The 15,178-nt window shown below is 33.2% G+C and overlaps 3 protein-coding genes across 7 annotated transcripts; 2 read left to right on the top strand and 1 right to left on the bottom strand.

Annotated features, from left to right (window-relative positions):
* The first annotated feature begins 608 nt into the window (after nt 1–608).
* On the top strand, nt 609–6,040 carry LOC143210264 (acidic mammalian chitinase). 3 transcript variants are annotated; one of them, XM_076426973.1, is made up of 6 exons: nt 609–772; nt 2,201–2,470; nt 2,552–2,833; nt 2,907–3,143; nt 3,220–3,643; nt 4,379–6,040. In XM_076426973.1, the coding sequence occupies exons 1-6, from the start codon at nt 714–716 to the stop codon at nt 4,520–4,522; spliced, it is 1,416 nt and encodes a 471-aa protein (XP_076283088.1). In that variant the 5' UTR covers nt 609–713; the 3' UTR covers nt 4,523–6,040. The 3 variants fall into 3 exon arrangements, with proteins under 3 accessions (XP_076283088.1, XP_076283089.1, XP_076283090.1); XM_076426974.1 differs by having other exon boundaries at nt 612–772; nt 2,213–2,470; XM_076426975.1 differs by lacking the exon at nt 609–772 and adding an exon at nt 1,947–2,137 and having other exon boundaries at nt 2,213–2,470.
* Nucleotides 6,041–6,812: 772 nt separating this feature from the next.
* Eif3j (eukaryotic translation initiation factor 3 subunit J) lies at nt 6,813–10,647 on the bottom strand. Its single transcript, XM_076427003.1, has 6 exons — nt 10,457–10,647; nt 10,282–10,364; nt 9,610–9,729; nt 9,166–9,304; nt 7,359–7,526; nt 6,813–7,086 (listed from the first exon to the last, which is right to left on the bottom strand). The coding sequence occupies exons 1-6, from the start codon at nt 10,470–10,472 to the stop codon at nt 6,893–6,895; spliced, it is 720 nt and encodes a 239-aa protein (XP_076283118.1). The 5' UTR covers nt 10,473–10,647; the 3' UTR covers nt 6,813–6,892.
* Nucleotides 10,648–11,027: 380 nt separating this feature from the next.
* LOC143210270 (uncharacterized) lies at nt 11,028–14,679 on the top strand. 3 transcript variants are annotated; one of them, XM_076426991.1, is made up of 5 exons: nt 11,028–11,182; nt 11,704–11,875; nt 11,943–12,086; nt 13,203–13,379; nt 13,481–14,679. In XM_076426991.1, the coding sequence occupies exons 2-5, from the start codon at nt 11,708–11,710 to the stop codon at nt 14,057–14,059; spliced, it is 1,068 nt and encodes a 355-aa protein (XP_076283106.1). In that variant the 5' UTR covers nt 11,028–11,182; nt 11,704–11,707; the 3' UTR covers nt 14,060–14,679. The 3 variants fall into 3 exon arrangements, with proteins under 3 accessions (XP_076283106.1, XP_076283107.1, XP_076283105.1); XM_076426992.1 differs by lacking the exon at nt 11,028–11,182 and adding an exon at nt 11,313–11,492; XM_076426990.1 differs by lacking the exon at nt 11,028–11,182 and adding an exon at nt 11,320–11,503.
* Nucleotides 14,680–15,178: the final 499 nt, after the last annotated feature.

Genomic DNA, 15,178 nt, shown 5'->3' on the forward strand with positions numbered 1-15,178 from the left:
CGATGTCGCGTAGCAGTCTTGCGGGGGAAGATGTCGTGGGCGTCCCAATTTCCCACGCTCGGTGCGTAAGGCCTCGTAGGGGTGGCCCAGGGCAACTTTCTAAGAGCGTGCACGTGTACACGTCGCGTGCTTGGTATCGTTGTTCGACTTCTCCTAAAAAGGTCCTTTGTTCAAGGCAGCAAATTTACGATCCCATGTCCTTGACGAAAGTTGGAGAGCTATCCTCGGGTCTTCGATTTCTCCTTTGTTCAAGCAAAATGATCTAACGTTCTTGACGAAAGTTGGAGAGCTGGAGTGGTGTCCTCGGGTCCGCTTCCCTCGCTGTCCTCCACTTAAGGGGTCTTAATCCCGCGGAGCTGTTTCCGTCCTTTTTTGAGTCGCATATAGCCTTCCTTCCCTCTGTTATTTTCCCTATTCGAGTGACCTTCTACCTATATTGCAATATTCTCTAACTATATGCCTACGACATTGCGATTAACAGGTTACTAATTACTTTGAGATTCAAATTCGCGCGGTAACGCGACTATAATACTAGCTAAGATGGCGCTGTTCCGATCAGCGACATCACAACTTCTACGTAACATACATACAGCGTTCCATATGTATATGTGTCAGTGCTTATATTATCGCACGGGGTGTAGTAATAAAAGTGGTAAGACACCCTCGAGGGCTAGCGTCCTCAAGCGTCAATCACGACGAACATTGTGCGTTCAATGGTTAACCAAATTCCTGTGCCTCAGGCCAAGTATGAATTGTTAACCGACGTCCGCCAGTAAGTCATATTTTTAACTTTCTACCGAAATCATTGCGTATTGTGTATATGGACATGCATGTCATGCAAGCCATGAATACAATTCTACTTCCATACATGCGGTTTGATCCTTCGCTGTGCAGAATGATGGCATTTTTTGTATTTATATTTTTTAAAAGCGCACGTTTATTCGTCAAAAATATGAAACGGAGGCTATTGATTCATGACAGATAATAATATTATTTAATAACGATGTGATCAGATTTGTAGAGTCAATAGTTATTTGTGTTCCACTTTAGTATACGAGTTCCATTGAACCTTCGTAAAGTATTAATTATTTCCTGTTTAAATATAGCAATACATAATTTTTTATCGATGATCCACATTTTGTGACGTCTTTTGAATCTTTTTATGTATAAGAGTAAATGTACTCGATAAACATATATCGTCGATATTATATGTCCTGCACATAATATAAAATGCATACAATGATACATTTTCGTACTATTAATAATTTTATAATCCTTGTTAATATCTTTAAACGCATACATAAAATATAAAATTTTATTCATGTACACATCCATAGTAATACAATATTTTAAAATCGTGTACCTTCAAAAAATTTGTATGTCATGATCTTGTTGTGTTTATTATCTTATCAAAATTAATTTCATGACATTAATCAATGTTTACGAACGAGGATATTTAACAATGAGATTTACAAGGCTGTTTTAATCATATCCAGTAAAATAATTTTTAATGCGCTATTTATAATTTTTTTTTAAATGATTACCAAGTTTATTTGATTAAAATATGTTATAATGAATTTGCAAATATAATTCTACGATCTTAATAATTAATATGTATTATTTAATCATTATTTTTATCTAACAATATATATCATAAGACTCTATTTTATATATTGACAAAAAGTAATTGTTATTGTATATATATATATAAAATAGCAAATATATATCACGTATTTAATTAAAAACAATGTATAATTTTAATATTTATTTTTTCCCACATTTTTTGTTTATTGTTTTATCATTATGATTTTCATTGTTTTATGCATATTAATATGAAACCATTTTATAATTTTCATTTCTTTTTCTCTCTTCACTTATACCCTCTGGTGTATGTGTGAACATATATGTAAGTAGGTGTATATCAAAAGTTACAGGTGTGGCATATTGATTGTTCTATATTTACTATGGCACAAGAAGCTTTCTTGGGTTGAAACTGAACATAAGTGCATCTGAAGTTGACTAGAACTATATATGTTTGACATAATTTATCAGTTTAACACATAAGAATAACATTTCTTAATTATATAGCGCGACATTTGTTATTTTATTAGATTACACCTGTAAAATATAAATAAATGTTAATAATTTTTTCACATCAAATTTGTTTAAATTAACAACTAAACTTAAAATAAATTTATATGTCTTGTTTTAGACCTCGTTGGAAGACACAAGTACTGTGCTTGGTGCTGATATCGCTAATACTAGCAATTCTTTTTGTAACTCGTGCCTGGATAGGAATTCTCATTCTAAGTTCTGAAAAAGCTGATACAGAGACAATAGTTGATAATGCCAAGGTTGCTACGTGGCTACGTCGGGCTAGGATGTACGCCGAGTCGACGAAGGAGAACCAGAATGCGGACAGGAACAACACCATCAGTACGTCACAGCAGTTCTACACCAACTCCACAAGGCAATATATTTAAGGCAATATTCTTATTAAGTTTGCCACATAAAAATCAATAATCCTTATGATGCTACACGAAATTTACAGGCAGATCATTGTCTGTTATTACACCATATCGGACTACCTGAACACGCTCTGGGAGCTCCGTCCGTCGCACATTGACCCTAATCTTTGTACGCATATTATCGTGGGTTTTGCGAGCGTGGTGAACTGCAGCCTCGATCTGGGCCACAATACATCAATCTACAAAGACATTGTTGCCTACAAAAAGATGCAACCTGAATTAAGGGTCATGATAAGTGTTGGCGGTAGTAGCGAGCTCCACTTGGGTTTTTCGGAAATGGTAAAAAATCACACTAATAGGAAAAGGTAATACATATTGGTTTTCTATCATATCTAAATGTAGAACACCCATGTTGAATGCAATCAATATTTATTACAGATTTATAAGGTCTGTTTTAAATGTGACAAAGTCATTTGGTTTTGATGGCTTAGATTTAGATTGGGAATTTCCAGCATGGCTTGGAGCTGACGATCGTGAAAAGCTTCATTTCGTGCAACTTTTAGAAGAATTACAAAGAGAATTTCAACGAGCCAAAGAAACGTTAATTCTTTCTGTTGCTGTGGCTGCTCCTCAAGCCATTGTTGAGCAAAGTTATGATGTTGCAGAGATGGCAAAGTAAATCATTTCGAAATTCTAATTGCTTACTTATATTATTATAATGTCTATTGATAATAACTATAAATAATTTCAGATACGTGGATTTTATAAACCTTATGTCGTACGATTATCATTTTTATGTTTGGTATTATCCAATCACTGGTCTCAATGCACCGTTGTTACCACGCTCTGCAGAATCTGGGTACCTTTCTACGTTAAATGTTAATTTCTCCGCTCACTTTTGGTTCTCGAAAGGCATGCCAAAAGAAAAATTAATAATCGGCATACCTACTTTTGGTCACACGTATACATTGGATAACTCGTTAAATCACGGCTTACTCGCTCCAACAAACGGCGTTGGAAAACTAGGTACCCTGGGTTTTGTTGCCTATTCTGAAGTTTGCCAGTTCCTTGAAAACGGTGCGGAGAGCGTTTTCGATAATGAAAGTAAAGTTCCATATGCTTATAAAGACAAAGAATGGATATCGTATGACGATGTCGCAAGTGTTCGTTATAAGGTGTGCATACAATTTTTAAACAGACAAATTTTAACTGTGAATAGGCACGTTTCAGCTTTGAAACTTCATGGTACCAGATGTTTCGGTAAAATTTTCTGGGGTACCTTAATTTTTATGACGGTCAGGTACAGAACCAACGGTATACGAATAGCCGTTTTTAAAGAGTATTGAAACATCTGGCATCAGTCAGTTCAAAGCACACGTGTAGGCTTGTTTTAACCCTCAAAGTACCGAGGCACAGCGGTCCGTACCAGGGTCAATTTTGACCCTACACGTATATTCACAAAAACATTTACTATTGCTCGAGCTCCCCACCATAATTTACGCAACGCACACAGGGAAAAGACTCCTCTTGCCTCTGCCGTCCCGCATACCTACCATCAGCGGATACGTCACATTTCGTCAATGTGTGCGGCACCGCTCTCGAGCTTACCGCTGCGATGGGTCACAAATGACTCCAGCACGGTCTTCGGAGGGTTAAAGCAGTAAAGCATGATGAATCGCATTTTAGTTTTAAGGTCTTTGCAGACTATACCGACACGGCGGCTACCTGCAACGGACCGCTAGGCCGTTTTGGGTCTCTCCTCTGTATTTCAATGGGGATGCGGATACTAGGCCGTACTGACGACCCGCCGCATCCCCATTGTAATACACAGCGGCGCGGTGCAGGTAGCCGCCGTGTCGGTATAGTCTGCAAGGACCTTTATTCTAATAGAAAATTTCATGTTCTTTCAGGCTGAATGGATTCGTGCAAACAACTTTGGAGGTGCAATGATTTTCTCTTTGAACGTTGACGACTGGAACTCCTCGTGTAAAATGAACGAGTCTTTTCCTTTAGTTCGTACCATTGCAAACATTCTTAGGCATCAGGAGGACTAAACGCATTTGGTAGTTAATTTTCCTTGATTATTATTTACATTCCAAACAAAAACGTTTCATTCCCGATGAAATAATCGAACTTTTTTTGAAATGCCATTTCAAAATACTTTTCTCTATAGTGTTGTCCTAAATTAAGGCAGTAAAATATCGATAATTTAGTTTAATCGACGCATCACTTTTATTTTATAAAGAGGCCCATAATTTTCCTTTACTTGGAAGTACTCTCACCCAGTACTTCCAATTATTACTTATATACGATTATAGAAATACCTGAAAGTACAATCATGATTTTAAATCGATGTTCTTAAGCTGAACATAATGTATTTTCTTCCTTGTTACAAAACTATGATATGATTTTTCTTTATATACATTAAATATGTGTATGCTCATAATACATATATATGATCATATCATATGGAATAGTGGGGAAGAATTTGCACGTTTCCACCTTACGTAGGTTATATACAAATTTATAAACACTGAGCCCTTACACACTGTATTTAATTCGTTTACTTAACTTTGATTACAGTTATGATTTTAATAAATTTTATTTTTAAACATACTTCATTTTTTACTCTTAATTTTATTCCTTTATTTAAAATATTACATCAATTAAGTTATTCAATTGAATTTTCCTATAATGAAAATCTATATGTAAAAAAACTTTTTACCTTTTTTTTATAGTAAGCCTTACGATTCAGTTGACTAATGGAAAAATGCTAGAATTTTATAGTCGTATGTTTTTTTTTATAATTGTAAAGTATATTCTCATAAAATTATTTTATGGAAATTAATTAGCACTTTCCCAATTTTCAATTTTAAATATAAGCAATGTTTTTAACAGTCTGCAAAAAGAATGTGAAATATTTTAATATAAACTTCTTTTAATTTCTCACTAAAAGTAAAAATATAATTTAAGTATATTTATCGTTCTGAAAGCCAAATAAAATCAAGATGTTTCTATTTAAATAGTTGAAACTATTTCAACGTGCCATATTATTATAAAGTAAAAATAAATTTATCGCAATCATTTTGATGAATAGATTTTAAAGCGAACTAGCTTTACTGCATTTTTGTTAATATTATCGCAACAGATATATTAGAAAATATTGCAATAAAACTAAGAAACAGGCTATTGTAATAAAAATTAATTTATTGTAATGGAAAGAAAGCAGATTTACCGATCTGGTAAATTAATGTAATAAAACATATATACAATGTTATTATAAAGAAGTTGAACAAGTTTATTAACAAGTATGAAAAATTCGTTAGAAAAAGAAAAGAGAAGGTAAAACAATATTGTTAAACTTTATTATAATGAAGCAATGAAAATCTTAGTTTTACTGTTGTAAGTTAAGAAACTTGATATGATGATAATACGGTTTAAACGAAAAAAAACTTCGTCCACACTCGGAAGAAACTTTTTAACTAAACTTTTTTTTCAATTTTCACTATGCATCCCTTCTGTGAAAGATTATATGTAACAAAATGCTTAATAAAGTATAATTAAATTACTTATATGATTTCGTTCCATAATTATGCTTAATGTTTAGTAGGTAAGGATTTCTAAGAACTCCTAGATCAAAGTACATAATCCTTTTATGTAGTATTATTTAAACATTAGTAGATATCGCAAAAACCATACGCGCCGTATATGTAAATATAAAACTATAAGGAACCACCGTGTATACATGCATAGTTCCTCGCATCAAGACGATTGTTTACGCATGCGCAGGAAGTAGGTTTCGAAAGATAGATCCTTCGACCACCGATTTTACTTCGGTGCTTGGCGAACCAAATGGTTCAGTTACTCCGCGACGCTCGCGCTCTAAAGATCGTTGTTCGTAAGTCCCTATCTGCACAGTGTCTTCTTGACTTCCGAATTTTCCTTTAACACAGTTCACAATAACTAGAATGTTTTATAAATTAATACAGTAAACGCGTTAGCTAGATTTGCAGAAATATTCTTTGTTAGTGTTACTGAGTTTCTGGCGCTATTGACAATTGTAATCGATCGGTGAGTATCAATAAATTCTGTCGCTCGTATTTGGAACGCACATAACACTTCGTGTTAAGATCCTTTTACATCTGTCAGATGATACGATAATCTTTACTATATATATATATGTATATATATATAATATCTGAATGTATACAATAGGGAATTCTAAGGAAAAACATTTCAAAATCGCAACCTTGAACCAACAGTGAAATTTATGAAATTAGGAGGTTCATTTTATGTATACAGTGAGAAAGGCAGAGAGAGAATAAAGGATACAAAATCTGCAAAAATGTTAATAACCATCTGCGTGTATTTAGGCGACTAGAAAAGGGGATCGGGAATAATAAGAATATGGAGTGAAAAGGTCGCTACATGAAATCGCCATAATCGTCGTAAACATAGTCGCCGTATTCGCTCAAAAGAGCATTTTCACCCTCGATTTTCAGTTTCGCCTTTCCTTTGCCCTTGTTCTTTTTTGCCTTGTCCCCTTTCTCGACTTTCTGTTTTTCGATCAAAAGATTATCAATCATTGTTTTCACTTTCTTCAAGTGTATTGAGGACACTGAAAACGCACAAACATAAATTAAAGACAAATTAACGAATATTTATGTAGAACTTTATAAATGGTAATGACAAAACGAAGCACTAGATTATTACGACATTTTGCACAGAAATGATTTTAGAAGTTTGCTATTTGCATTTAATGTTAGTAGAAGTAGCAAAAGATTTTGCTATTACTAGATATTATTACAATGAAAAATATTACCTAATTATTACTTAGTTAATTATTACTAGTGTGTATGGTACATTTAATTAAAACATGGATGTACTTACAATTAAGAGCGACTGTTTTAACAAGTTCTTCTGCAAATGGAGGGAATTCGGCATGCTTGGCAAACAGATTAATTTTTTGTGCAAGTACATTGCCATACTGCTCAAACTCTTCTTTTGTGTCAGGCACTGTATTGTCCAGGCTCAACACATTTTCATCGTTTGCTACACCTTTAAACAAAGAAATAATAATTACATTCACTTAAATGTTTATACACTTAAATGAATACATTAGTTAATATTTTTCTGTGGATTCTTCGATCTCAATAATAATAATTAACAATGTTACTGTACGTGTATGTATTTTTTTAAATACTACAGTTTCTTTATGTTAATATAAGAGTTCTTAATAGAAAATCCGTTGACAAAATCTTTCATAGAATCTTTAATATTTGTTTTCATTGAAATGAAGTCTTCATCAGGAACGGTACGGGAGATCAATGTTGATAAATAAGACACGTCTGATTTGTTTTTTCATGACAGAGGAATGTTTATTTTTTTTTTGCACAGTAACAATTTCATACTCTTTATTTGAAAACTGTATTACTTCGATTAAATACATTATGTCTCTAGTACAGTTCCTGGCGCCAAATCAATTCTTTTTGAATGTATTGTAATTTGGAAATACTTGAAGTTTGATAATGCTAAAGCAATTATTCTAACTGCAATAATGACTTCATTTTTAAAAATATAATATCAGAGAATTTAAACATTTCCCAAAAACTTGTCTTAATTCTTATAGTAATATAATATTTAAAAAGTATGCAGAATATTTGAGCACATATAAAGGCTATTTATAAATTCATAGAATTCTTATAACTATATGCATTTTAAATTTACATAAAAAAATACTTTATACGGTATTTTTGAAAGCAAAAGAAACTGTCACAAATTTAATGTTGGTTATAGTTACTTATTTCTTTGATCAGTATGTACGTACAAAATAATTGTTACGATTCTTACACCAATAATACTCGATATTGATCGATATATCTATATTAGTTTTTGAAAGACAAAGCGTAAAATTATTAAGCCATTGAGAACTCGTTTTCAGGCAATAAATATTGGATCAACCCTTTGCAGTCCAATGAGCCCATCAATAAATAGTTCCTTAAAATGTATAAACATTTTGTTAATTCACAATTACAGATCAGAGATCATTTGTATATGTCCATGAGATGTTTAATCATCATTAAACAAATTTTCTGTTTGAGTAAATTGAAAGCGATTTACAGCTTAGTAAAGTTTCACATTAAAAGATAGCACGAGATTCAATGAAAGATTTCATAATTGCAATTCTTTTGAGAAGCATTTTAAATTTACAAAATACAAATATGTAAATATAAATTCAAATTAAAATTTAACAAACTTTGAGTAAAATAAATAACGATAAACCTATACTTAATTTTATATTCTAGTTGTATTTTACAGATTTTATTATATCACTTTCCTTTGTTATAAATTCAGAAACTTGTCAATTTATGCAAACTTACAATATTATTCATTATTTCTGCAGAATCAGTGAAATAGATCAAATTTCAGACAGAACAACAAATTAATACATATTATATTGAATGCTCCAAGAAGAAAAATAGTGATTATGCAAGTAGAAATAGTAGTACTCTTTTCATTTTTTCACTTTCATGTTTGTAACTATAGATGTTTATAAGTAATTGAAAATTGATATTGACATTATTACTTAAATAAAAAGAGGAGCGCAAAGAGTTAATACATAAACGTTTCTAACGCAGTCATTTTCTGTCGGTTCTGTGCGGCTTGCGATGAGAAAAATCAACAAGGTTGGACAAACCAAATGTCTCCATGGCAAGTCGTAGATCTGCTTCCTCTTGCAGCCTCTGACGTTTCAATTGTTCTGCCCTCTTCTCCTCTGGTGTTAACACTTCTTCTTTTTCTTTCACTTTCCTTTCTGCTTCTTCTCTTGCCTTCTTCTATGATAAGAAAGAACAGAAATATCCCTTTAAATATTTTGCTATACTCATTTGTTAGATCTCTACTAAAAATACAAAGATATTTATCCAGATAGATATAGAAACATCAATTATATTTTACAAATGTTCAATATAATTTTTTTTTGCAGTTTAAAGTTACTAAGTGATTGTATATAGTGGACAGACAAAAGGATAAGTTAAATAAATAGTAAGAACTAATGTTATGTGATACGATTATGTATACAGTATGAAAACAAATAAAAAAAATTCTAGATTCTAGAGATTAGATTAAATATTGTGAATACCTCACGTTCTTCAATCCTTTCTGCCAAAGCTTTTTTTGGCTTTGGCTTGGTGGCCTTAGGCACTTCTGCAGGTTGTTTTTCTACATCTTTCTTCTCTTCTTCAACATCTTCCCAACTATCCTGTTGAATGAATTTCTTTTATAAAATTAGTACGTACATACAGAAAATTGTTAATCACCAAAATCTCTGAAATCCAGCGTCATCCGGGAAAAATATTTTTGACATCTGTATTTATCTTCTGAATATACATCCAAGACGATTAAATTTGAGCCAATGTTAATTTTAAATGTGAATCCAATAATTGCTGTACATTGTTCTAGTTGTTACATCAGTATTTTTAAACTTAATGTCTACCCTGACTCAAATTTCAAATTTATCTCCTTTGAGGTACATTTAATTGTATCTTAATTCGAGATGACCAATCATGTAAGTACTAAGTATTCAATTCTAATAAGAATTTAAATTATTTTTTGGAATTTCAATTCGAATTTTCGATTCAGCTTGATTTACAGCAAACTTCAAGTCTGTTCGCCAGTAATTAACTGTCGTACTACCAGTCTCGTGTTAATCCACAGCATGTAAGGTTAACCATACTTATGAACTGATTGGCTGACTAATAAAATTTGAAAATCAACTTATTGCAACTATAACAGAAAATTATTAAAGTAGAACCTTGACGTCTTCCTCTTCATCTTCGCCCTCCCACTTGTTGGATCTGATAGCGAGGTCGAATTTCGCCTCAGCGTTTTCGACATCTGCAATGTTGAAGGTTAAAATCATTTTGTTGCCTTGAATCGAAGTATGGCGATGAACCAGACAAGCTGTTCGTATATCGATCATTTCATACCCCATTCGTCATCCATGATGAATCTTCGATTATTTACGGGCGATTTTGTTCGTAAATGAAAGAAAACCTCTTTGAGCTAACGTGGTCGAACAGATTACGACTGGAATCGAGCGGGCCATACTGCGCGAGGAAAGCGTGTGCCTTTCTTGCAAGATAGTGGTGGTGCAACTCAAATCACATGTTTTAAAGATTGGATACTCTATATATGAAAGCGATACCGCAGACAGCGATTGCGTAAAACGGACAATTCTGTAGAAAATTGGCAAGATGAAAATAAACGAATAGAGAGATATATTGAGAGTACAACTTTTTCAAATTAAATCTCGCGTATTTCACGGTCCAATTTATTTTCGCTGGATTTATGATATTAATAAAATACACATATTAAGTATTGGAACCATTTATTGACGCGATATATCTTTCCACATGTCGCGAGTCCTCTATTTATATATCTTAGTCCACATTTATTTGAACATCTCTTTCTACATAGTCTAAAACTTTCTCCAACTTTCTCTTTCTAATTCCCTAAATTCGGTTACTAGATTTTTAAACTTCTCCCCAAAGAGTGTAATTATTTTTTGCACATCCCCCTCCCACTCCCTCCTAATAGGACTTGTTCTTTGTTCTGCTTTGTTCTGCCTTGACAACACTTGACAACACTTGACAACGATTCGTATCTTTCTTATGCTATTATTGCTGTCTCCTGCTGTCTCCTCACGCTTCAAGGTTGACTCACAATCTAAATATCTTTGGCTATAATTTGAATTTCTTATCCTAATTTATTGTACTTGCATTGGAATATCTGTATCCCTTGTATTCGAACCTTTTTACGATATCTATCCTCATTTCCTATTTTTGCAACTATCTTATTGAATTGATTAGTTATTTAGTGTTGATTCGCCTTAATGGCACAGTTTTTGCCACATAAAACTTCGCAGTTTTTGCTATGAAGTAGAGGACGCATTTGCGCATTGCGTAATTAGAAAATATTGAAACAGCAATATAATTCAATATTCACTTGGTTTAAGGATCACATGTAATATCAGTGTAAATATTTACGTCAATTGATAATAATCATCCATGTAATATTATTTACAACAACATACATATGAATAACATTGTGTATATTCGGAAAAGTATTAGAATCAAAAGTTTTGTTGATTGTTTTATCGTTTTCATGTGACATATGGTTGCTGTAATAATCGTTGCTTACATGTGCTTACATTTTGATTAATTTCTTTGTTTAGCAAAATGAATTTCTTTGGACCCTACATGCGTTGCCCATTTGACGAATCCCATAGGATTTTAGACGGTAGACTGCAAAAGCATCTAGTCAAGTGCCGCAAAAACTATCCAAAGGATACTAAGCTTCATTGTTACTACAATGCTACACATGTGTTAAATGTAGACGAGTACGAGGTATGTTTTTTGGAAATGCTATTATGTGTATAATATAAATTTTAATTTTAATATTTTATCATTATAGCATCACATATCAACGTGTCCTAGCAGTGGTAATATAAAATGTTTTCAAACAACAATAGGAGAGGAGCAAAAAGTTGGAACAGTACCCCTAGAAGAGTTGTGTAAAGTGCAAACTGATATAGTATGTGACGAAGATTGGTCTGGGGTAAGTAGTTAAAAGGTTTTTCAAATGTTTCATTACTTTTATACGAGAGAGAGGAGGGGGAGATAGAGAGAGAGAGAGAGAGAGAGAGAGAGAGAGAGAGAGAGAGTTTACACAGTAAACTTCTACTACGAGGGGTCAAAGGACCCATTTTAAATTTTTTATTTGACAATTACTGAAATTGCAAAGGTGTTTTCATGGAAATTTATTGAATATATTTTTTGACTCCAGAATATATTACAGTAAAAATCGCAAACAAAACATAAATAAATTTAATCTTGTTATTTTTATAATACTATACACATCAGTCGCTTTTAATGGTCGGTAGATTTATGTTAATATTATAGTAAATATTACATGTGGGAGAAGGCAACTCCGATGAGCTTGATGTTGACATATGTATTACATTGATCATGGCATGTGTGTTTTCTAGAGGTGTGCGGGACGGGATGGGACGGGAATTCCCGAAAATGTTCGAGTATTCCTGAAAATATTCGGGAATCCCGTGAATGTGTTCGGGATCTCTGAGACGAAAGTGTCCATTTCCTATCCATTCCTCTGCCAGCCAAGGAAGGACAGTGTATGGGAAAAAGTCACGGACAATCGCCGTCGCCGGCACAGTTCAAAGGCCCGCGTGTTCTTTGCGATACGTATTTACATGCTGTCCTTCTCTACGTTTGGCTTTCGTCTCAGAGATCCCGAACACATTCACGGGATTCCCGGACATTTTCGGGAATTCCCGACCTCTAGTGTTTTCGTACATTTGTTATTATTTCACACATCTTACATTGCTGGCTGCCTCACGGCGGCCAAATTACCAGACCTAATCCAGATCCACATTCTTACACACTTCTAATTGAGTTATAACAGACAATTCTTGCAGTCACACATATGCAGATGTGCTCTTTTAAAAATAGAGTGAAACTAGCAATGAAGGGACTTGACTTTCGATAATAAATTAATTTTGTTCATAACTTTCTAATATATAAAAAACGAGACAGGGTTACTCAGAAGGATGAGTAAGGGTTGACACATATGTCAAGGTCAAGGTCATCTGAACCAATGTTATTAAGTACTACGAAGCCTAAAAGGATTCATAGAACTATTTACCTTTTTTAGGGTAATGTAACGTACAATCCAATAGCTGCCTCTGAAAAAAAGAATGTAATGAGGTCTGTAGTAGGCTTATCAAAGGCTAAAAAGTCACAATTTAAGCAATATGAGAGGGAAAGAATAGCTATGATCGAAAAGAAAGAAAACAATACTATTGATAATAAGAGCGTCTCTAAAAAACTGGTAAGTGTGCTTAAATATTTTACTCTTTCTCTTACTGTTAATTCATCCATTATTATTTTTTCCAATTCTTTACTAATGCAATATGTGTTATAATTTAACAGGAATTAGAAGAACCATTACGAAAACCTAAAAATGCTGCTAAAGCAATATCTTTGGATAAAACATTAGGTGATAAGGATGACAAAGAAGCCTACCTTGGACATCTGGTTTCCAAAATGAAGGAAGTCGACTTGAAGAAGGATAGTACATTACTTCAGAAAAATGTATCCATAACAAATAACAGGTCTTCAGGGGAAAATTCAAAAGAAAATAGTGCGAATAATAGTCTCAGCGAGAATAGTTCCTTGCGTGGCGGACTGGAAAGCATCAGTAAGAAAAAGTTAAATATGACCAGAAATGATGTTAAAAGGTATGAGAAACCTAAAGAAACAGATGCTAAAAACAATAGTATTCATCAACATTTGGATAAAGAGATCAATAGACGTGTAAACACAAAAATTACCATGGATACAGCAAGGAAAATTAGCACTGGAAGAGGATTTACTATTCTTTACGAGAAAGTAAAAAATGATACTCTTCAAAGCGAAGGAGACAATACAAATTTGGACCACTACAGAAGCAATTTTGGTTATGGAGAAGACAAAAATGATGATAATGATGGTACTTCGCAAGTAAAATAGATTTGTTATAACTCGTTTTCAAAGTATGTTATATTGTATCTTCTAAGTACATAAACGTACATACGTACATAAACGTATAATGTGATTACCATATGTAAGCGTGATCATATCATATTAGCCGTGAACGAACCATTATCTTTTGAAGTATTGTAGACATGAAGAAAGATATACATCTCTCGAATTAGCTTGTTTGTTCTTACAATTACAATACTTCTAAAGATAATAGTTCGGGGTGGACGGGTACCTGGAAATTGGAGTTCGGGTCGGGCCGAGACTTCGTATCCGACTTCGGGTACTCGACCTGACTTCGACTTCGGGTACCCGACTTGACTTAGACTTCGGGTACTCGACCTGACTTCGACTACCCGAGTATCACTAATTTTCAGGTCCTGAACCAACCCGAGTCATCAAAACCCGACCCGAGGCTCATTTTTACTATTCTATAATGCTTTCATATGTACTTTTAAGGCTCAAAAGACTAAAAATTCTCATTTTAAAAATTGCGAGTTCTAAAATTACTATTTTTTATAATCAAGTTAAAGTAAAGTTATGTAGCATATACATGATAGATGCGCCTTATTAAGTTCTTATATAAAATAAACTCATATCATTAATAAAAATATGAATTATAGCGGCGACAATAAGGAATAATTTACATGAAAAACTGAAAATATGATGAGATTATATTCTTGTACTTTTAAATTTTTCAATTTAGAAAAGAAAACAAATTTTGAGTTATATATATATACACATAAAAGCCGTCGTGAGCTGGAAAGGTGGAGAAAGAGGGGATGTAAGGAATTGTGTAACCCTATACAACTATATAAATAAAGCAGCAGATGTAATAAATGCCTTAATTTATGTGAATGTTTGGTTCAAAAGTTAGCGTAAATAATTCAAATTTACGTCTTCATTATCCTTTGTTGTTTGGACAAGATTGAATTCATACTTCTCTGAAAAGTGGTTGGCGTATGTTCACGTATGTTTTAGCCTAAAGGGCATTTCATTAATTTCATAATAACCATATGGCATTGAAAAATCAAATCCACCGCCATCCCGACACAAAGTGGACCGATAAGAGATCTGTCACGTGACCAAACGCGCTACCCTTTTTATCTT

Source organism: Lasioglossum baleicum, chromosome 7, assembly GCF_051020765.1.
Source record: "Lasioglossum baleicum chromosome 7, iyLasBale1, whole genome shotgun sequence".
Lineage (NCBI taxonomy): Eukaryota > Metazoa > Arthropoda > Insecta > Hymenoptera > Halictidae > Lasioglossum > Lasioglossum baleicum.